The sequence below is a fragment of the Mustelus asterias genome, chromosome 26, assembly GCF_964213995.1.
Source record: "Mustelus asterias chromosome 26, sMusAst1.hap1.1, whole genome shotgun sequence".
Taxonomy (NCBI): domain Eukaryota; kingdom Metazoa; phylum Chordata; class Chondrichthyes; order Carcharhiniformes; family Triakidae; genus Mustelus; species Mustelus asterias.
Window position 1 is genome coordinate 39,996,927 of NC_135826.1, and position 23,753 is coordinate 40,020,679.

The window sequence follows — 23,753 nt, forward strand, 5'->3', positions numbered from 1 at the left end:
CAGGCTAATGCATTCAAACACTATCCAATCCCTCCAAAGGGGCTGCTTTGATTGTGCTGCATGTCAGCAGGCTTTTACACAGCTAGATTCCCACAAACCACAGCCAGATACATAACCAGTCCCTGTTTGATTCTCGCTGTGAGATTTTGCAGCCTAAAATCCCGGCAGGTGAATTCATTCAGTGCATCCTGTAAACGGCACACACAGGTGCCATTGTCCATCAGCGGTGGAAGGATTGAGTGTTTGTGGATGGGGTGCCAATCAAGCGGGGCTGCTTTGTGCTGGATGGTGTTGAGCTTCTTGAGTGTTGTTGGAGCTGCACCCATCCAGGCAAGTGGGGAGTATTCCATCACACTCCTGACTTGTGCCTTGTAGATGGTGGACAGGTTTCTGGGAGTCAGGAGGTGAGTTACTCTCCGCAGGATTCCCAGCCTCTGACCTGCTTTTGTAGCCACAGTGTTTATATGGTTAGTCCAATAAAGTTTCTCGTCAATATTAATCCCCAGGATGTTGATAGTGGGGGTTTCAGTGATGTTAAAGCCATTGAATGTCAAAGGGCGATGGTTAGAGTGTCTCTTGTTGGTGATGGTCATTGCCTGGTACCTGTGTGGTGTGAATGTTATTTGCCACTTGTCAGCCCAAGCCTGGATATTGTCCAGGTCTTGCTGCATTTGAACATGGACTGCTTCAGTATCTGACGAGTCACGAAGAGTGCTGAACATCGGTGAACATCCCCACTTTTGACATTATGACGGAGGGAAGGTCATTGGTGAAGCAGTTGAAGATGGTTGGGGCTGGGACACTGACCCAGAGGGACTCCTGCAGTGATGACTCCAACCAGTAGAGTGTTTAAGAGTTTACCCCCCTCGCCCCCCCCGCAAAACCAGTTGGGACCAATCACTTCCGCCAATCGCGTTGTTTCTGTGTTGTTGACGTGATGTAACAATAGGCCGGAGAAATAGCCAATCAGTGACTCTTCCAGCAACACACTTACCTTTGACATTCCGTCTATATCAGCAGAACCTGTAAAATAGAGACAGGCGATTAGAGAGCCACAGCCCGAGGCTCAGATCCCCCTCCCCTCATCCTTCTCCAACTTTCACACCCTCTTCTTAACCAGCTCCTGGGGTAACTAGGTAAGGAGAGGGGCACCTACACTGGGAGAGGGGCAGCTACACTGGGCGAGGGGCAGCGACACTGGGCGAGGGGCAGCGACACTGGGCGAGGGGCAGCGACACTGGGCGAGGGGCAGCGACACTGGGCGAGGGGCAGCGACACTGGGCGAGGGGCAGCGACACTGGGCGAGGGGCAGCGACACTGGGCGAGGGGCAGCGACACTGGGCGAGGGGCAGCGACACTGGGCGAGGGGCAGCGACACTGGGCGAGGGGCAGCGACACTGGGCGAGGGGCAGCGACACTGGGCGAGGGGCAGCGACACTGGGCGAGGGGCAGCGACACTGGGCGAGGGGCAGCGACACTGGGCGAGGGGCAGCGACACTGGGCGAGGGGCAGCGACACTGGGCGAGGGGCAGCGACACTGGGCGAGGGGCAGCGACACTGGGCGAGGGGCAGCGACACTGGGCGAGGGGCAGCGACACTGGGCGAGGGGCAGCGACACCGGGCGAGGGGCAGTGACACTGGGCGAGGGGCAGTGACACTGGATGAGGGGCAGCGACACTGGGTGAGGGGCTGTGACACTGGGCGAGGGGCAGTGACACTGGGCGAGGGGCAGTGACACTGGGCGAGGGGCAGTGACACTGGGCGAGGGGCAGTGACACTGGGCGAGGGGCAGTGACACTGGATGAGGGGCAGCGACACTGGGTGAGGGGCTGTGACACTGGGCGAGGGGCAGTGACACTGGGCGAAGGGCAGTGACACTGGGCGAGGGGCAGTGACACTGGGCGAGGGGCAGTGACACTGGGCGAGGGGCAGTGACACTGGGCGAAGGGCAGTGACACTGGGTGAGGGGCAGTGACACTGGGCGAAGGGCAGTGACACTGGGCGAGGGGCAGTGACACTGGGTGAGGGGCAGTGACACTGGGCGAAGGGCAGTGACACTGGGCGAGGGGCAGTGACACTGGGTGAGGGGCAGTGACACTGGGCGAAGGGCAGTGACACTGGGTGAGGGGCAGTGACACTGGGTGAGGGGCAGTGACACTGGGCGAGGGGCAGTGACACTGGGTGAGGGGCAGTGACACTGGGTGAAGGGCAGTGACACTGGGTGAGGGGCAGTGACACTGGGTGAGGGGCTGTGACACTGGGTGAGGGGCAGTGACACTGGGTGAGGGGCAGTGACACTGGGTGAGGGGCTGTGACACTGGGTGAGGGGCAGTGACACTGGGTGAGGGGCAGTGACACCGGGCGAGGGGTGTTACACTGGGCGAGGGGCAGTGACACTGGGTGAGGGGCAGTGACACTGGGTGAGGGGCAGTGACACTGGGTGAGGGGCAGTGACACTGGGTGAGGGGCAGTGACACTGGGTGAGGGGCAGTGACACTGGGTGAGGGGCAGTGACACTGGGTGAGGGGCAGTGACACTGGGCGAGGGGCAGTGACACTGGGTGAGGGGCAGTGACACTGGGTGAGGGGCAGTGACACTGGGTGAGGGGTGTTACACTGGGTGAGGGGTGTTACACTGGGTGAGGGGTGTTACATTGGGTGAGGGGTGTTACATTGGGTGAGGGGTGTTACATTGGGTGAGGGGTGTTACACTGGGTGAGGGGTGTTACATTGGGTGAGGGGTGTTACATTGGGTGAGGGGTGTTACACTGGGTGAGGGGTGTTACACTGGGTGAGGGGTGTTACATTGGGTGAGGGGTGTTACACTGGGTGAGGGGTGTTACATTGGGTGAGGGGTGTTACACTGGGTGAGGGGTGTTACATTGGGCGAGGGGTGTTACACTGGGTGAGGGGTGTTACATTGGGTGAGGGGTGTTACACTGGGTGAGGGGTGTTACACTGGGTGAGGGGTGTTACACTGGGTGAGGGGTGTTACATTGGGTGAGGGGTGTTACATTGGGTGAGGGGTGTTACACTGGGTGAGGGGTGTTACACTGGGTGAGGGGTGTTACATTGGGTGAGGGGTGTTACATTGGGTGAGGGGTGTTACACTGGGTGAGGGGTGTTACATTGGGTGAGGGGCTGTGACACCGGGTGAGGGGCTGTGACACTGGGCGAGGGGCGTGACACCGGGTGAGGGGTGTTACACTGGGTGAGGGGTGTTACATTGGGTGAGGGGTGTTACATTGGGTGAGGGGTGTTACACTGGGTGAGGGGTGTTACATTGGGTGAGGGGTGTTACACTGGGTGAGGGGTGTTACATTGGGTGAGGGGTGTTACACTGGGTGAGGGGTGTTACACTGGGTGAGGGGTGTTACACTGGGTGAGGGGTGTTACATTGGGTGAGGGGTGTTACATTGGGTGAGGGGTGTTACACTGGGTGAGGGGTGTTACACTGGGTGAGGGGTGTTACATTGGGCGAGGGGTGTTACATTGGGTGAGGGGTGTTACATTGGGTGAGGGGTGTTACACTGGGTGAGGGGCAGTGACACTGGGCGAGGGGCTGTGACACTGGGCGAGGGGCAGTGACACTGGGCGAGGGGCAGTGACACTGGGCGAGGGGCAGTGACACCGGGTGAGGGGCAGTGACACTGGGCGAGGGGCAGTGACACCGGGTGAGGGGTGTTACATTGGGTGAGGGGTGTTACATTGGGTGAGGGGTGTTACATTGGGTGAGGGGTGTTACATTGGGTGAGGGGTGTTACATTGGGTGAGGGGTGTTACATTGGGTGAGGGGTGTTACATTGGGTGAGGGGTGTTACATTGGGTGAGGGGTGTTACATTGGGTGAGGGGTGTTACATTGGGTGAGGGGTGTTACACTGGGTGAGGGGTGTTACACTGGGTGAGGGGTGTTACACTGGGTGAGGGGTGTTACACTGGGTGAGGGGTGTTACACTGGGTGTTGTTGGACGGCCAAGTTCCTAAGCGTGTGTCACAGCGAGGGGAGAACAGGGGACAGGAAAAGCTATTCCAATCTATCAACTAGTTCACACCTGGTTATGTAAAGATTCTCTTATTGCTGAATGAGCACATTTTCCAGGAAGGAGATTGGTTCCCGTCCTGCTCTCGTCACAGGAGGATTAAATATTCAGATAGACAGACAGACACTCCCAGTGGAAGTGGCGAGTTACTCAGGCCTGGCCTTATATTACTCTGTGTCACTCCAAGTCGTCTGGCCTTACCTAGTGTCCCGTTCATGTGATGGGGCTCCATGCCGGCCATTCCACCCAGCGGTCCCTCTGTTCCAGGACCCATCGGGAACTGAATGAGAAAAGGTTAGATGAGAATGGGAGAAGTTGCGCTGATCGCTCACAGACAAGGGAGCAGACTGGGCCCCTTCCTCCCCAGCATTAGACATTACGATGTGTTCACTCATTTACCAACCAGCTTGATCTCTCACAACTCAGCCAGAAAGCTGAATCCTTCACTGATGCTAAAACCTGGTGCTGCACTGAGAGAGTGCTGCACTGTCAGGGATACCATCATGTGAGGGGATGTGAAACTGAGGGCCTATCTGCACCCTCAGGTAGATGTTAAAGATCCCATGGTCACTATTCCAAAGAAGAGTGGGGGAGTTATCCCCGGTCTCCTGCGGCCTCGGTCTCCCTCGGTCAACATCCCAAATACAGATTATCAGGCCATTGTCACCTTGCTGTTTATGGGATCTTGCTGAGTACAAATTGGCTGTGTTTCATACAACACCCACTATAGGTGCCAGGATTGTCTGAGGATCTTATCAAGCTTTATAATTGCAAATTCACTCTTCTTCCCCAATAACGACAACTTTATTTTATAAAGCTCCGTTTCTGTCATAAAATGTCCCAAAGGAGGATCAACAAACAATATTTTTTTAAAAAATTCATTCGTGGGCGTCGCTGGCTGGCCAGCATTTATTAAGAAGTTTAACAACACCAGGTTAAAGTCCAACAGGTTTATTTGGTAGCAAAAGCCACACAAGCTTTCGGAGCTGCAAGCCCCTTCTTCAGGTGAGTGGGAATTCTGTTCACAAACAGGGCATATAAAGACACAAACTCAATTTACATGAATAATGGTTGGAATGCGAATACTTACAGCTAATCAAGTCTTTAAGAAACAAAACAACGTGAGTGGAGAGAGCATCAAGACAGGCTAAAAAGATGTGTATTGTCTCTAAAAAGATGCTGTCTTGTCTGGAGACAATACACACCTTTTTAGCCTGTCTTGATGCTCTCTCCACTCACGTTGTTTTGTTTCTTAAAGACTTGATTAGTTGTAAGTATTCACATTCCAACCATTATTCATGTAAATTGAGTTTGTGTCTTTATATGCCCTGTTTGTGAACAGAATTCCCACTCACCTGAAGAAGGGGCTTGGAGCTCTGAAAGCCTGTGTGGCTTTTGCTACCAAATAAACCTGTTGGACTTTAACCTGGTGTTGTTAAACTTCTTACTGTGTTTACCCCAGTCCAACGCCGGCATCTCCACATCAGCATTTATTGCCCATCCCTAGTTGCCCTTGGAGGGCAGTTGAGAGTCAACCACATTGCTGTGGCTCTGGAGTCACATGTAGGCCAGACCAGGTAAGGACGACAGATTTCCTTCCCTAAAGGACATTAGTGAACCAGATGGGTTTTTCCAACAATCGACACTGGTTTCATGGTCATCGGTAGATTCTTAATTCCAGATTTTTTTTTTTACTGAATTCAAATTCCACTATCTGCTGTGGCGGGATTCGAACCCGGGGTCCCCAGAACATTAGCTGAGTTTCTGCTTAAAAGTCCAGTGATAATACCACGAAGCCATCACCTCCCCTATCATCTGTCACCTAAGGCGATGTTAGGACAGGTGACAAGTCTTTAAAGAAGAAAAGGGAGGGGGAAGAGGTTCAGAGAGAGAGTTGTGGGTAATTGCAGGCAGGGTGATTAAAATCAGGGAGTGCGAGAGGCTGGAATTGGAGATGTGGGAGGGCTGTGGGTGGGGGGAGGTTACAGAGATCAGGAGGAGTGAGGCCGCGGAGGGATTGGAAAACAAGGACAAAAATTTCAAAACCGAAGAGTTGCCAGAATGCAGGCCAGAGGAGGTGAGTGAGCACAGGGGGTGATTGGTGAATGAGACAGTGAGAGTTAGGGTAGAGTTTGAATGAGCTGGAGGCTGGGAAACATAGTCACATATAGAGGTAGCAAAAGCAGGGATGGGAGTTTCAGCAGCAGCTGAGTTGAGACTGGGATGAAGATGGAACGCTGTTACGGGCAGAAGGACATCTCAGTCCTCCTGAATTTCACTGGGTAAGATTCCATGGGTGAAGTTCTCCTCAGGGGCCTCAATTCTGACGTACGAGTGTTAGTAAACATTCGCAGACTGTTTAAAAGCAGTGAGCATAAAGCCAAAACCAATCCTGTGATTGGAGAGTTCACCAGGGGCGGGAAGGTGATTTATTCAAACCCACCCCTGTACAAAAACCGAATCCAGAGGTACTGAGGCCAACAGCAAACAACCGAGGCTGGGATCAGCATGGACCGGCCATCCAAATTAAACAGACTGGCAGCTGATCTAACGGGTCACCCCCTCACTGGCACAGACTTACACTGGGACGGTTTCCCCCGGGTCCGATGGGATTCATCATCGTGTACATGTTTTCACTGGAGTTTGTAGAATCTAACAAGAAAAGAACAAGACAAATCAGGTCACAGCTGAGGGGAAGCCATCACAGTCTGTCTGAGTTTTAATTCAAAGAATGTTTGTTGGAGGTAATTTCATTCATGAGATATGCTTCACCCACGGTGTTGGCGTGGTGACGGCATGGTATTAGTGTGGTGTTGGCATGGTATTGGCGTGGCGTTGGCACGGTGCCGGCGTGGCGTTGGCACGGTGCCGGCGTGGCGTTGGCACGGTGCCGGCATGGCGTTGGCACGGTGCCGGCGTGGCGTTGGCACGGTGCCGGCGTGGCGTTGGCACGGTATTGGCACGGCATTGGCACGGTATTGGCGTGGCATTGGCACGGTATTGGCGCGGCGTTGGTACGGTATTGGCGTGGCGTTGGCGCGGCGTTGGTACGGTATTGGCGCGGCGTTGGTACGGTATTGGCGCGGCGTTGGTACGGTATTGGCGCGGCGTTGGTACGGTATTGGCGCGGCGTTGGCACGGTATTGGCGCGGCATTGGCACGGTATTGGCGTGGCGTTGGCACGGTATTGGCGTGGCGTTGGCACGGTGCCGGCGTGGCGTTGGTACGGTATTGGCGTGGCGTTGGCACGGTGCGCTGAGCAGAGACACTGGCCCTTCATTACTGGGTCTAAATGCAGCTGTAACCAATCAGTTACTAGCCTCCCAGAGTTTGTGTGAAGTGAGGATGGAACGCTGTTACGGGCAGAAGGACATCTCAGTCCTCCTGAATTTCACTGGGTAAGATTCCATGGGTGAAGTTCTCCTCAGGGGCCTCAATTCTGACGTACGAGTGTTAGTAAACATTCGCAGACTGTTTAAAAGCAGTGAGCATAAAGCCAAAACCAATCCTGTGATTGGAGAGTTCACCAGGGGCGGGAAGGTGATTTATTCAAACCCACCCCTGTACAAAAACCGAATCCAGAGGTACTGAGGCCAACAGCAAACAACCGAGGCTGGGATCAGCATGGACCGGCCATCCAAATTAAACAGACTGGCAGCTGATCTAACGGGTCACCCCCTCACTGGCACAGACTCTGGTGATCGGAGCGCCAGCACACACCCAGGAAACTCCGTAAAAACCAGAACGCTGCCCCACAGGAACAGATTGAGGGGGAAAATGTGAGCCCGGTACAGTCAGGGATGATGGAGAGCTTTACTCTGTATCTAACCTCGTGCTGTACCTGTCCTGGGAGTGTTTGATGAGGATGGTGTAGAGGGAGCTTTACTCTGTATCTAACCCCGTGCTGTACCTGTCCTGGGAGTGTTTGATGGGGGACAGTGTAGAGGGAGCTTTACTCTGTATCTAACCCCATGCTGTACCTGTCCTGGGAGGATTTGATGGGGACAGTGTTGAGGGAACTTTACTCTGTATCTAACCCCGTGCTATACCTGTCCTGGGAGTATTTGATGGGGACAGTGTTGAGGGAACTTTACTCTGCATCTAACCCCGTGCTGTACCTGTCCTGGGAGTGTTTGATGGGGACAGTGTTGAGGGAGTTTTACTCTGTATCTAACCCCGTGCTGTACCTGGCCTAGGAGTGTTTGATGGGGGACAGTGTAGAGGGAGCTTTGCTCTGTATCTAAGCCTGTGCTGTACCTCTCCTGGGAATGTTTGATGGGGACAGTTATAAAATGGCCAAGGTTTTAGATTTTATTTAAGCATTATATAGTGTGCTTAAATTGACAATTTGTTATTGAAGACTTTTTACAATCATGGATTCTGCAACAAACTATTTTTAGCAACATGTCATCACCACTTTAATGTTGCTAATCTTTTACAAAAACTGACCTAAAATACTATGAAATATGTACCAACTAGAAACAGCTGTTTGTGTTAGAGTTGTACCTCAATTCCCATGTGATTGACAGATGTGTAATTAATAATCAAATGGTTCATTAGAGTCTGTATTTTGTTGATTTTTGCATTTCTTTCTACTGTAATACGTCAGGATAATTTGTAGCTGAAGCTTTTAGAAAGGAACCTGTACTGTGCAGGAGTGACCCTAACAGAACACATTGTCCTTGGCTGTCCCAGAGCTGCTTTTATGAATGGTGCCCTTGTTTAGCATTTAGATAAAGAATACATCTTGAAATAATCCATTGTTTTGCGTTTAACCCAACACGCACAGACATCTAGAACCAGTTAAATTAACGCTGACAACATTATTGACCAATGAGCCATTAACAACAGCTATGGTCTCAGGTGAGGTGAAGCCGGAATTAATCGGAAAAGTGGGTTTTGGAAGGATTTTGCTGGAGTTCAGCGAGTGAAAGGAAATCAGTTTGACCGACAGATCCTTGGGGAAAGAGGGAATTGCCGTCAGCACAGGAATGGCTGCTGAGTCACTGGACCCAGGGAGCGAGGCAGGATCACTGTCAGCATGGACCCCGCGCAGAGTCAGAGGCGATATCTGTCGGCTCGAAGGGTGGATAACGCTTTCCGCTTCCATTCATTGGACGGCATGAAATCCCCGGGAAACAAGGGGGAAGTTCCCATCAATACAGCAATCAATGTAATGTTTAACTGAAAAGTATACTTTTGCTGCCTTTTATTAGTTAGTTGGTAAGTGTATTGTTTTATTTATTGATGCAAGATTCGATAAATCATAGAATCCCTACAGTGCAGAAGGCGGCCATTCGGTCCATCGAGACTGCGCTGACAACAATCCCACCCAGGCCCTATCCCTGTAACTCCACGCATTAACCCGCTACTCCCCCTGACACTAAGGGGCAATTTAGCGTGGCCAATCAACCTAACCTGCCCATCTTTGGACTGTGGGAGGAAACCGGAGCACCTGGAGGAAACCCACGCAGACACGGGGAGAACGTGCAAACTCCAGTGACCCGAAGCCAGAATTGAACAGGGGTCCCTTGCGCTATGAGGCAGTGCTCAGTGCCACTGTGCCGCCCATGTTGGTATTAGTTGCTAATTCAGTATCTGAGGCTTTGTTTGATGGTTAAATCTCTGCCAAATTAAATCAGATTAAAGGGTTACTTTGGGATCCACTAATTAGGCTCCATGCAACTAAATTAAATCAAGTCTATATTTATCAAAACACACTGTTTTAAACCTACAAAGTGCTGAGGGAGCTTTACTCTGTATCTAACCTCGTGCTGTACCTGTCCTGGGAGTGTTTGATGGGGGACAGTGTAGAGGGAGCTTTACTCTGTATCTAACCTCGTGCTGTACCTGTCCTGGGAGTGTTTGATGGGGGACAGTGTAGAGGGAGCTTTACTCTGTATCTAACCCTGCGCTCTACCTGTCCTGGGAGTGTTTGATGGGCACAGTGTAAAGGGAATGTTATTTTATAAATGTGACTTTATTTTGATGAAATAATAAACAGTCCAAAATGAAATATATATCACAGCCAGCACTAGTTATTATTCGAATATAATTTCCCATTTCTGTCACTCTCTCATTTTGAGGTTGCAACAATCATTGGAAAGAGACAACTTACCTCCTGGGCTGGGAATGATTGGAGTTCCTGGGGGTCCGCTGCCTGGGGGTCCCTGAGAGAACAAATAGCTCATTATTCCAAGCAGACTAGAAACACACCCCAAACTCCAGTTCCCCGGAGAGGGGTTACACCAATCAGATAATGGGGGCATTTCCACCCTTTCATATCCCACCACCACAGCCACGAGGGGGGAGAATTTGGCACACAGCCAAGTCCCCGTTCACTGCGGCGGGACCAGGGAATCCCACTGGCATGAATGGCCAGAAAATTCCAGTTAAAAAGGAGTTAAAGTTTATTTATTAGTGTCACAAGTAGTCTTACATTAACAGTGCAATGAAGTTACTGTGAAAATTCCCCAGTGGGATTTTCCCCCAGTGGGAATGAAGGGAGGGGCTGGGGATACAGACTGGAAGAGAGGAATTGTCAGGCTGGAGAGGGAATGGGTGAGCGAGGGGCTATCGGTGATCAGAGGTTAGGGGGAGAGAAGAATTGGAATCTCTGTGCAGACAGGGGGTGAGTGGTGGGATAGCAGGAGGCAGGGAGGGGCAGTGGGGGATTGCTTTCGACCAGAGTTTCTGGTGGTGGTGGTGGAGGTTGGGGAGCAGATAAAAATCATAGAATCATAGAAACCGTACAGTGCAGAAGGAGGCCATTTGGCCCATCGAGACTGCACCGACCACAACCCCATCCCAGGTTTACCCCACTAATCCCTCTAACCTACACAACCCAGGATACCACAGGCAATTTAACATGGCCAATCAACCTAACCTGCACATCTTTGGACTGTGGGAGGAAACCGGAGCACCCGGAGGAAACCCACGCAGACACGGGGAGAACATGCAAACTCCACACAGACAGTGACCCAAGCGGGAATCAAACCTGGGTCCTGGAGCTGTGAAGCAGCAGCGCTAACCACTGTGCTACCGTGCCACCCTGGGGTGTGAAAAGCTGTGTCTGGGGTAAGGTTGATGAACTCACCACGTAGCTGCCCGGGGATGATGAAGAATATGGAATCTAAAATATAGAAAGAGAAAGTATTTATGTTCAATTGCTGTGAATGGGGTAAACCCCTACAGACAACTCGACAATGTTCGAGTTACAACGAACGACACTTCCAATGTTCCAAAACTGGCCTAGTTTCGACTTCTCAACACTGCTTTCAATGTTACAACATCCAATTCCACATTAATCACTGCCTTGCCAGGGAACTGTTTATCAATTGTTAATTTCCTTAGTGTTCCACCTTTTAACCTCCAGAAGAAAAATTCTACTTCTCAATACAGTATAGAAGTGTTTTTGGAAGTGTAGGCCCTATTATCTCACAGGAAATTCACTAAGGTAATTATACAGAAGGAACATCTAACCTTTTCCCTATTCAGTGAAAATAGGGTTTGGTTCAGGAACAAGTCCTGTTTATAACACAGTTCCTGTGGGGAAACAGGTTTCGCTCACAACAGGGTTTTGGGAACCAATGGCATCCTGAGTTCCGAGGACCGCCTGTACAGGTTAGTCAGGTAGAAGTGCCGGAGGCTTAATATTCACATTAGTCCAAGTGTTAAAGACTCTGTTTCTGTTACAATGTGAGTTTGGCCCTGGGGAAACGGGGAGGGGAGCGCTGGGGAAACGGGGGGGGGGGGGGGCGGGGGGAACGGGGGGGCTGGGGAAACGGGGGGGGACTGGGGAAACGGGGGGGGCTGGGGAACGGGGGGGCTGGGGAAACGGGGGGAGGCTGGGGAAACGGGGGGGAGCTGGGGAAAGGGGGGGAGCTGGGGAAATTGGGGGGGGGCTGGGGAAACGGGGGGGGCTGGGGAAACGGGGGGGGCTGGGGAAACGGGGGGGGCTGGGGAAACGGGGGGGGGGCTGGGGAAACGGGGGGGGGCTGGGGAAACGGGGGGGCTGGGGAAGGGGGGGGGCTGGGGAAACGGGGGGGGGCTGGGGAAACGGGGGGGGGGGGCTGGGGAAACGGGGGGGGGCTGGGGAAACGGGGGGGGGCTGGGAAACGGGGGGGGGCTGGGGAAACGGGGGGGGGCTGGGGAAACGGGGGGGGGCTGGGGAAACGGGGGGGCTGGGAAACGGGGGGGGCTGGGGAAACGGGGGGGGGCTGGGGAAACGGGGGGGGGCTGGGGAAACGGGGGGGGGCTGGGGAAACGGGGGGGCTGGGGAAGGGGGGGGGCTGGGGAAACGGGGGGGGCTGGGAAACGGGGGGGCTGGGGAAATGGAGGGGGGCTGGGGAAATGGGGGGGGGCTGGGGAAACGGGGGGGGCTGGGGAAACGGGGGGGGCTGGGGAAACGGGGGGGGCTGGGGAAACGGGGGGAGCTGGTGAAACGGGGGGAGCTGGGGAAACGGGGGAGCTGGGGAAACGGGGGGGGCTGGGGAAACGGGGGGGCTGGGGAAACGGGGGGGCGCTGGGGAAACGGGGGGGGGGGCTGGGGAAACAGGGGGGGCTGGGAAATGGGGGGGGGGCTGGGGAAACGGGGGGGGGCTGGGGAAACGGGGGGGCGCTGGGGAAACGGGGGGGCGCTGGGGAAACGGGGGGGGGGGGGCTGGGGAAACGGAGGGGGCTGGGGAAACGGGGGGCCGGGGAAATGGGGGGGGCTGGGGAAACGGGGGGGGGCTGGGGAAACGGGGGGGCTGGGGAAACGGGGGGAGCTGGTGAAACGGGGGGAGCTGGGGAAACGGGGGGGGGCTGGGGAACGGGGGGGGGCTGGGGAAACGGGGGGGACTGGGGAAACGGGGGGCCGGGGAAACGGGGGGGCCGGGGAAACGGGGGGGCCGGGGAAACGGGGGGGCCGGGAAACGGGGGGGCCGGGGAAACGGGGGGCCGGGGAAACGGGGGGGCCGGGGAAACGGGGGGGCCGGGGAAACGGGGGGCTGGGGAAACGGGGGGCTGGGGAAACGGGGGGGCTGGGGAAACGGGGGGGCTGGGGAAACGGGGGGCTGGGGAAACGGGGGGGCTGGGGAAACGGGGGGGCTGGGAAACGGGGCTGGGGAAACGGGGGGGCTGGGGGCTGGGGAAACGGGGGGCTGGGGAAACGGGGGGGCTGGGGAAACGGGGGGCTGGGGAAACAGGGGGGGCTGGGGAAACGGGGGGGCTGGGGAAACGGGGGGACACTGGGGAAACGGGGGGGGGGCTGGGGAAACGGGGGGGGGGGGGGCTGGGGAAACGGGGGGGCTGGGGAAACGGGGGGGGCTGGGGAAATGGGGGGGGGCTGGGGAAATGGGGGGGGGCTGGGGAAACGGGGGGGGGGGCTGGGGAAACGGGGGGGGGGGCTGGGGAAACGGGGGGAGCTGGTGAAACGGGGGGAGCTGGGGAAACGGGGGGGCTGGCGAAACGGGGGGGCTGGCGAAACGGGGGGGCTGGCGAAACGGGGGGGCTGGCGAAACGGGGGGGCTGGCGAAACGGGGGGCTGGCGAAACGGGGGGGCTGGCGAACGGGGGGGCTGGCGAAACGGGGGGGCTGGCGAAACGGGGGGGCTGGGGAAACGGGGGGGGGGCTGGGGAAACGGGGGGGCTGGGGAAACGGGGGGGGGGGGCTGGGGAAACGGGGGGGGCTGGGGAAACGGGGGGGGGCTGGGGAAACGGGGGGGGCTGGGGAAACGGGGGGGGCTGGGAAACGGGGGGGGCTGGGAAACGGGGGGGCTGGGGAAACGGGGGGGCTGGGGGAAACGGGGGGGCTGGGGAAACGGGGGGGGCTGGGGAAACGGGGGGGGGGGCTGGGGAAACGGGGGGGGGGGGCTGGGGAAACGGGGGGGGGGCTGGGGAAACGGGGGGGGGGGGCTGGGGAAACGGGGGGGGGGGCTGGGGAAACGGGGGGGGGGCTGGGGAAACGGGGGGGGGGCTGGGGAAACGGGGGGGGGCTGGGGAAACGGGGGGGGCTGGGGAAACGGGGGGGGCTGGGGAAACGGGGGGGGCTGGGGAAACGGGGGGGCTGGGGAAACGGGGGGCTGGGAAACGGGGGGGGGCTGGGGAAACGGGGGGGGCTGGGGAAACGGGGGGGGGCTGGGGAAACGGGGGGGGGGGCTGGGGAAACGGGGGGGGGCTGGGGAAACGGGGGGGGCTGGGGAAACGGGGGGGGCTGGGGAAACGGGGGGGGCTGGGGAAACGGGGGGGCTAGCGAAATGGGGGCGGCTGGGGAAACGGGGGGGGATGCTGGGGAAACGGGGGGGCTGGGGAAACGGGGGGGCTAGCGAAATGGGGGCGGCTGGGGAAACGGGGGGGGATGCTGGGGAAACGGGGGGCTGGGGAAACGGGGGGGCTGGAGAAACGGGGGGGCTGGGGAAACGGGGGGGGCTGGGGAAACGGGGGGGGGGGCTGGGGAAACGGGGGGGGCTGGGGAAACACGGGGATGGCAAAACGGGGGCTGGCGAAACACGGGACTGCGCTATTGCAAATACTGGGAAGCTTGGGAAGCAGTAATGAATTGTCCAATACTTACAGAGTTCGTGTTTGGTGGGTTCGGCCAGGCTCTGCCACCACCTGGACCCCTGCAACAGAAACAGAACCTGGAGTTACAGCTATTGTAGGCTGGAGCCACTGAGGATCCCGCAGCCTGGGATACATCCCATTAACCAGCAGTACTCCTGCCAGAGTGAGTCCCCACTGTAGTAGGGGATCGTACAGTGATAGTTCCCTCATCACCAGCCTCTCCCTCTCTCAATCACAACCTCTCAATCCTCCTCACTCACCTGATGAAGGAGCAGCGCTCCGAAAGCTCGTGATTCCAAATAAACCTGTTGGACTTTAGCCTGGTGTTACATAGAACATAGAAAACATACAGCACAAACAGGCCCTTTGGTCCACAAGTCGTGAGACTTCTTACTGTCCTCCTATCTGAGATGATATGCTCACTGTCACATTTCTGTTTGTGGGATCTTGCTGTGCATACATTTCCTGATGATTCCTACGTTACAATGGTGACTACATGGATGGCACGGTGGCACAGTGGTTAGCACTGCTGCCTCACACCACCAGGGTCCCAGGTTCAATTCCGGCCCTGGGCACTATCTGTGTGGAGTTTGCACGTTCTCCCCGTGTCTGAGTGGGTTTCCTCCGGTTTCCTCCCACAGTCCAAAGATGTGTGGGTTGGGTGGATTGACCATGCTAAGTTGCCCCGTACTGTCGGGGTTATGGAAATAGGGCCTGGGTGGGATTGTAGTGGGTGCAGACTCGATGGGCCGAATGGCCTCCTTCTGCACTGTAGGGATCCTATGATTCTACACTTCCAAAAGTATTCCATGTGACGTGAAACACAACTAGCCCTGAATGGCGCTATAGAAATGCAAGTCTTGGGTTTATAACTTCTGAGCTCTCCAGCGCTGGAAATGGGAGGGAGGGGATACCCCAAAGACCAGCTGTGGAATCCCCCTCGGAACTTCCTAGGTGAGGGTTTACCCGGTTCTGTGCTGGGAACCATCCGAAAACAGGATTTAAATTGCAAACTTTGATGGCTGTGTCAGGGTTACACAAATATTTACCCAGGAAAAGGCAGAGGAATTGGAACCTCTTCTAACATCTGGATAATGATTGTAAAGATCCAGACCGACCCCCTCATGAGACACTCCCAATACCCCTTCAACCAGGGGAACTCCGGCCTCCCCACCTACTACCCCCATGGTAAACCACCCCCACCCCCGGGATTCTTCCAAGCTGACGGGGACCCAACCCGACATGATGACCCAAACAGACCCCCACCCACCACCCCCACCCAAGGTCCAACCTTTCCAAACCCCCCCCCCCCCAACACCCCCGAGATCCATCCACAACCCACCAAGGTCTGACCCCCCCCCCCCAACCTCTAACAACTGCCACCATCCCCGAACCTCAAACCTCTCCAACCTCCCAACCTCAGACACCCTTTCCACCACTCCCTGAGGTCCAAGCACACCCCAATCTCTGATCATCCCCACCCGCAACATCCGACATCCCTAACTTCAGATGCCTGACCCGTTCCCGAGGATCGAGCTCCCAGGCCTGACCTCCGATACCATCCCATCCGTGACCTCTGATCCCTCCATTCCCCAGGGTTACCCCGAGATCCCAACCCCCACGCCCTCGGCCTGAGTTGGAAGGTTGGGCGAGACAGATACGGAGGAAAATCCGGAGGTCACTGAATGCAGAGCACAGTCCGCGTTGACTGCTGCTCGGGGGAATTTATGGCCCCAGGTTTTCACACTACAGTCACTCAGGTTTGTAGCACACTCAGAGCCCATTGGGCCCACTGTGTCTCTGCTAACCCTTTACAACCCAAAACCAAACCACAACCAAAATTAGCTCGTTCTCTAGACTAGGATTGTTCTCCTTGGAACAGAAAAGGTGAAGAGGAACTTTAGTAGAAATGTTTTAAGTCATAAAGGGTTTTGATTGAGTAAATAAACAGAGGCTGTTCCCCAGTGCCAAGAAGATCGCTAAGCATTTGAGATAACTGGCGAAAGAAGCAGGTGGGAAGCGAGGAGAATTTCTTTGATACAGCGGGTTGTTGTGATCTGGAAGGCGGTGACAGCAGTGGAAACAGATTCAACAGGAACTTTCAAAAGGAAATTGCACAAATCCTTGAAAAGGAGAAGTTTGAATCGGAAAGAAAGATTAACATTTATATTTTTATGACGAATGGGCGCCTCAAAGTGGTTCACATCCAATGAAACACTTTTTGAAATGTGACCTCTGTTATAATGTAGAGAACATGGCAACTAACTGTAAACACAGCAAGATCCCACAAACACTTAAAACTTAACTCTAACTCTCTTAAACTAACACTATATTCTGCACCCTCTCCTTTCCTTCTCACCTATTTACTTTATGAACGGTATGCATTGTCCGTCTTGAGCGCAGAAACAATACTTTTCACTGTATCCCAATACATAGAACATAGAACAGTACAGCACAGAACAGGCCCTTCGGCCCACGATGTTGTGCCGAGCTTTATCTGAAACCAAGATCAAGCTATCCCACTCCCTATCATCCTGGTGTGCTCCATGTGCCTATCCAATAACCGCTTAAATGTTTCTAAAGTGTCTGACTCCACTATCACTGCAGGCAGTCCATTCCACACCCCAACCACTCTCTGCGTAAAGAACCTACCTCTGATATCCGTCCTATATCTCCCACCACGAACCCTATAGTTATGCCCCCTTGTAATAGCTCCATCCACCCGAGGAAATAGTCTTTGAACGTTCACTCTATCTATCCCCTTCATCATTTTATACACCTCTATTAAGTCTCCCCTCAGCCTCCTCCGCTCCAGAGAGAACAGCCCTAGCTCCCTCAACCTTTCCTCATATGACCTACCCATGTGACAATAATAAATCAAATCAAATCAAAGCAATGTGCTAATTAATCTGTTTTCAATGCAGTTAATTGAGAGAGAAATATTGGTCAGAACACGAGAATTCCCCATCACTCTTCTTCGAAATGCTGCCTTGGGACCTTTTGCATCCACCCAAACAGACCGGGTCTCAGTTTAACTTTGCCTCAGAGAGACAGAGGCGAGATTTCCTGGCTCTTCCCATCAGCGCAACGGCCTAGACATCGGCAGGACTGGAAGGTCCTATTGGCAGCCAACGGTGGGTCATCGCCACCACTGGAAAATACGCCAAGAATCTCTGACACTGCAACAGTCCCTGAATACTGCACTGGAATGCTCAATTCCTGATGCAGCCTTGAAGCCAGTACCTTGTGACCCAGAGACAAGAGTGATACTGACTGAGCCACAGCTGACGCACGATAGGGTAAAGTCCGGGGAGTGGGATTCACTGGATCATTCCTTCAAAGAGTCAGAATAAAGACAATGGGTTAAACAGCCTCCTCCTGTCCTGTGAGATTCTCAGCCACTGACGACTGAGGAATCTCAGGTCCGGATTTTTCAGTCCTGCCTGTGGTTGGAAACATCACGAGCAGGACTGGAAAACTTGAGGAGCAACCAAAAATCCATTGACTTTGGGCAGGAATTTCTGGTCTTGTCGCAAATCCGGCACTTAGTCTCACACTGCCGGGGGCATTGATAACACAAAGCACCACATCAACAACATGGATAACACACGTCAACAACATGGATAACACGTCAACAACATGGACACCACACATCAACGTGGACGACACGTCAACAACGTGGACGACACACATCAACAACGTGGACACCACACTTCAACAACGTGGACACCACACTTCAACAACGGGGACACCACACTTCAACAACGTGGACACCACACTTCAACAACGTGGACACCACACTTCAACAACGTGGATACCACACTTCAACAACGTGGATACCACACTTCAACAACGTGGATACCACACTTCAACAACGTGGATACCACACTTCAACAACGTGGATACCACACTTCAACAACGTGGATACCACACTTCAACAACGTGGATACCACACTTCAACAACGTGGATACCACACTTCAACAACGTGGATACCACACTTCAACAACGTGGATACCACACTTCAACAACGTGGATACCACACTTCAACAACGTGGATACCACACTTCAACAACGTGGATACCACACTTCAACAACGTGGATACCACACTTCAACAACGTGGATACCACACTTCAACAACGTGGATACCACACTTCAACAACGTGGATACCACACTTCAACAACGTGGATACCACACTTCAACAACGTGGATACCACACTTCAACAACGTGGATACCACACTTCAACATGGATGACACACATCAACAACATGGATGACACACATCAACAACATGGATGACACACATTAATAATATGGATGACACACACCAACATGGATAACACATCAACATGGATACCACACTTCAACAACGTGGATACCACACAACGTGGATACCACACATCAACAACACGGATGATGCGTGCCAACACGGATGACGCGCGCCAACACGGATGACGCGCGCCAACACGATGACGCGCGCCAACACGATGACGCGCGCCAACACGATGACACGCGCCAACATGGATGACACACGCCAACATGGATGACACACGCCAACATGGATGACACACGCCAACATGGACGACACACGCCAACATGGACGACACACGCCAACATGGACGACACACGCCAACATGGACGACACACGCCAACATGGACGACACACGCCAACATGGACGACACACGCCAACATGGACGACACACGCCAACATGGACGACACACGCCAACATGGACAACACACGCCAACATGGACAACACACGCCAACATGGACAACACACATCAACAACATGATACCACACATCAACAACATGATACCACACAGCAACAACATGATACCACACAGCAACAACATGATACAATAGGGAGTTTGCACATTCTCCTTGTGTCTGCGTGGGTTTCCTCCGGGTGCTCCGGTTTCCTCCCACAGTCCAAAGATGTGCGGGTTAGGTTGATTGGCCGTGCTAAAATTGCCCCTTAGTGTCGAGATGGGTAGGTTAGAGGGATTACAAACAAAGAACAAAGAACAAAGAACAATACAGCACAGGAACAGGCCCTTCGGCCCTCCAAGCCCGCGCCGCTCCCCGGTCCAGGATTGAATCCTGAATCCAGGATCCCCGCCCAATTTTCCAGCCTATCTACATACCAATATCCTATCCACCGAGCTGTCCCTCACAGCTATGATGCTTTGTTCATTACAACCTATTAACTTACCCCCACCCCCCCATTCCAGACCATGTGATCTCCAGGGAGAGGCGAAAACCCAGAGTGAAAAACCCCAGTGGGTAAAATATGTAGGGATATGGGTGTAGGGCCTGGGTGGGATTGTGGTCGGTGTAGACTCGATGGGCCGAATGGCCTCTTTCTACACTGTAGGGTTTCTATGATTTCTATGATACCACACATCAACATGGATACCACACAACAACATGGATAACACACATGGATAACACATGTCAATGACATGGATGACACACATCAACGTCATGTACAACACACATCAACAACAGTCACAATCCAATCAAAAATCTTACAAATTCACTCCCAGCATTCCAGGACCTCCTAAAGAGTTGAGTGGGGGCCGCATCGCTCCTCCGTAACTCTGAAAGAGAAAGGGGAAAGCAGACCGCAATCAGCCAGCGTCAGTCAAAAATTTTCACTTTGTCAGCAAAGCAACACAGGGGCAGCCAATCATCAGGGGCAGGGGATGCAGTCTGAGCCTTTGCTATCTCTCTGTGTGGAGCTCAGGACTAGCACGGGGCTCCTCTGTAGCCTGAGCAGTTAGTGAAGTAAGGTCCCAGGGTATTGCTAGGTGCTGATTGTGAACTAGTCTGGGGGCAGTTCACCTCAGATTCCACCCGTAACAGCACTTAGCCACAAAGCAGCTGCTGGGAGAGTTCACCAGCTACACCCCTCACTGTAACCCTGGGAAAATCAAATGGCCAGGCACGTCCCTCAGCCTGTGGCCAATGGGTGGACAGGGTGCACTGGGTCAAAAGCAGTCTGCTGTCCCATCCTCTCCGTAGAGAGAGTGTCAGGGTCAACAGGACATCAGCAACAGACGGGGGTTCACTTTGTAGCATTGGGGGGGGAGGGCAGAAAGATTCCGGCATATTTAAGTATAATTCCCGAGTTGGGTAGACAGGAGACAGGTCACAAGGATGTACAATCAAATCAGATGAGTAACCATCTCTCAGGCAATGATGGATGAGCTGTGATCGACTCACTTACCTGTGGCCCCAGGCTTGCTAGTCCACGCGGAGCAGTCATTCTCTGTATTGGAGCTGCCATACCTGGGTGCCCTGAATTAAAGATAGAGACTCAGGAATACTGACACACTCCCAGAGATAGCCTGTAAATACTGACACACTCCCCAGTGATAGCCTGTAAATACTGACACACTCCCCAGAGACCTCCCCGTAAATACTGACACACTCCCAGAGATAGAAACATAGAAACATAGAAAAACTACAGCACAAAACAGACCCTTCGGCCCCACAAGTTGTGCAGAACATATCCCTACCTTCTAGGCCTACCTATAACCCTCCATCCTATTAAGTCCCATGTACTCATCCAGGAGTCTCTTAAAAGACCCTATTGACTTTGCCTCCACCACCACTGACGGCAGCCGATTCCACTCGCCCACCACCCTCTGTGTGAAAAACTTCCCCCTAACATTTCCCCTGTACCTACCCCCAGCTCCTTAAACCTGTGTCCTCTCATAGCAGCCATTTCCACCCTGGGAAAAAGCCTCTGAGAGTCCACCCGATCTATGCCTCTCAACGTCTTATATACCTCTATTAGGTCTCCTCTCATCCTTCGTCTCTCCAAGGAGAAAAGACCGAGCTCCCTCAGCCTATCCTCATAAGGCATGCCACTCAATCCAGGCAACATCCTTGTAAATCTCCTCTGCACCCTTTCAATCTTTTCCACATCCTTCCTGTAATGAGGCGACCAGAACTGAGCACAGTACTCCAAGTGGGGTCTGACGAGGGTCTTATATAGCTGCATCATCATCCCCGGACTCCTAAACTCAATCCCTCGATTGATAAAGGCCAGCACACCATACGTCTTCTTAACCACCTCCTCCACCTGTGGGGCCGATTTTAGAGTCCTATGGACCCGGACCCCAAGGTCCTTCTGATCCTCTACAGTACTAAGAGTCTTTCCCTTTATATTGTACTCCTTCATCCTCATTTGACCTGCCAAAATGGACCACTACGCATTTATCTGGGTTGAAGTCCATCTGCCACTTCTCCGCCCAGTCTTGCATCCTATCTATGTCCCTCTGTAACTTCTGACATCCCTCCAGACTATCCACAACCCCACCAACCTTTGTGTTGTTGACAAACTTACCAACCCATCCCTCCACTTCTTCATCCAGGTCATTTATGAAAATGACAAACAGCAAGGGTCCCAGAACAGATCCCTGGGGCACACCACTGGTGACCGACCTCCATTTAGAAAAAGACCCATCTATATCCACTGTCTGCCTCCTTTGGGCAAGCCAGTTCTGGATCCACAGGGCAGCAGCCCCTTGGATCCCATGTCCTCTCACGTTTTCTAGAAGCCTTGCATGGGGGACCTTATCGAACGCCTTGCTAAAATCCATATAAACCACATCTACCGCTTTCCCTTCATCAAAGTGTTTAGTCACATTTTCGAAGAACTCCACCAGGCTCGTAAGGCACGATCTGCCTTTGACAAAGCCATGCTGAGTATTCTTGAGCATACTAAACCTCTCTAAATGCTCATAAATCTTGTCCCTCAGGACCTTCTCCATCAGCTTACCAATCACTGAGGTTAGACTCACCGGTCGGTAATTACCTGGGCTATCCCTATTCCCCTTGTTGAAAATAGGAACCACATCTGCAATCCTCCAATACCTCTCCCGTCTCCGTCGACAACGCAAAGATCATTGCCAGAGGCTCTGCAATCTCTTCCCTCGCCTCCCACAGTAACCTGGGGTACATCCCATCCAGACCCGGCGACTTATCTATCTTGATGCCATTCAAATATGCCAGCACAGATAGCCTGTAAATACTGACACTCTCCCCGGGGTCCCCCTGTAAATACTGACACACTCCCGGGGGACCCCCTGTAAATACTGACACACTCCCCGGGGACACCCCTGTAAATACTGACACACTCCCCGGGGACACCCCTGTAAATAATGACACACTCCCCGGGGACCCCCTGTAAATACTGACACACTCCCGGGGGACCCCCTGTAAATACTGACACACTCCCCGGGGACACCCCTGTAAATAATGACACACTCCCCGGGGACCCCCTGTAAATAATGACACACTCCCCGGGGACCTCCTGTAAATAATGACACACTCCCCGGGGACCCCCTGTAAATACTGTCACACTCCCCGGGGACCCCCTGTAAATACTGACACACTCCCCGGGGACCCCCTGTAAATTCTGACACACTCCCCGGGGACACCCTGTAAATACTGACACTCTCCCCGGGGTCCCCCTGTAAATACTGACACACTCCCCGGGGACCCCCTGTAAATACTGACACACTCCCCGGGGACCCCCTGTAAATAATGACACACTCCCCGGGGACCTCCTGTAAATTCTGACACACTCCCCGGGGACCCCCTGTAAATTCTGACACACTCCCCAGGGACACCCTGTAAATTCTGACACACTCCCCGGGGACACCCTGTAAATTCTGACACACTCCCCGGGGACACCCTGTAAATTCTGACACACTCCCGGGGGACCCGCTGTAAATATTGACACACTCCCCGGGGACCCGCTGTAAATATTGACACACTCCCCGGGGACCCCCTGTAAATACTGACACACTCCCCGGGGACCCCCTGTAAATATTGACACACTCCCCGGGGACCCCCTGTAAATACTGACACACTCCCCGGGGACCCCCTGTAAATACTGACACACTCCCCGGGTTGGAGCCAGTCGTTACACATTTAATAATAGAGACACACATTACAAAGCCAATCAGCGCAGTTTCAGTTTGTTCCTCTTTATTAGAGCAGAAATCCCCAGTTAATGCCCACCAGGTAAATACAACTGATTGTGGGGAGGGGGAGGGGAGAGTTTGTGGGGTTGGGGGACAGGGGGGTGTGGGGAGGGGCTGTGGGGAGGAGGGTGGGTGTGGGGAGAGGAGGGTGGGTGTGAGGAGGAGGGGG

The 23,753-nt window shown here is 54.0% G+C and overlaps 1 protein-coding gene across 1 annotated transcript in view; it reads right to left on the reverse strand.

Annotated features, from left to right (window-relative positions):
• Window positions 1-23,753, reverse strand: part of ssbp4 (single stranded DNA binding protein 4) — a 153,161-nt gene that overhangs the window by 17,643 nt on the left and 111,765 nt on the right. The window contains exons 8-15 of the mRNA XM_078198546.1: window positions 21,150-21,164; window positions 20,118-20,190; window positions 14,595-14,643; window positions 11,137-11,172; window positions 10,159-10,210; window positions 6,622-6,692; window positions 4,242-4,320; window positions 995-1,023 (exon numbers count right to left, since the gene is read on the reverse strand). Coding sequence (XP_078054672.1) covers window positions 995-1,023; window positions 4,242-4,320; window positions 6,622-6,692; window positions 10,159-10,210; window positions 11,137-11,172; window positions 14,595-14,643; window positions 20,118-20,190; window positions 21,150-21,164 — 404 coding nt within the window. The remainder of the gene's footprint in view (window positions 1-994; window positions 1,024-4,241; window positions 4,321-6,621; window positions 6,693-10,158; window positions 10,211-11,136; window positions 11,173-14,594; window positions 14,644-20,117; window positions 20,191-21,149; window positions 21,165-23,753) is intronic.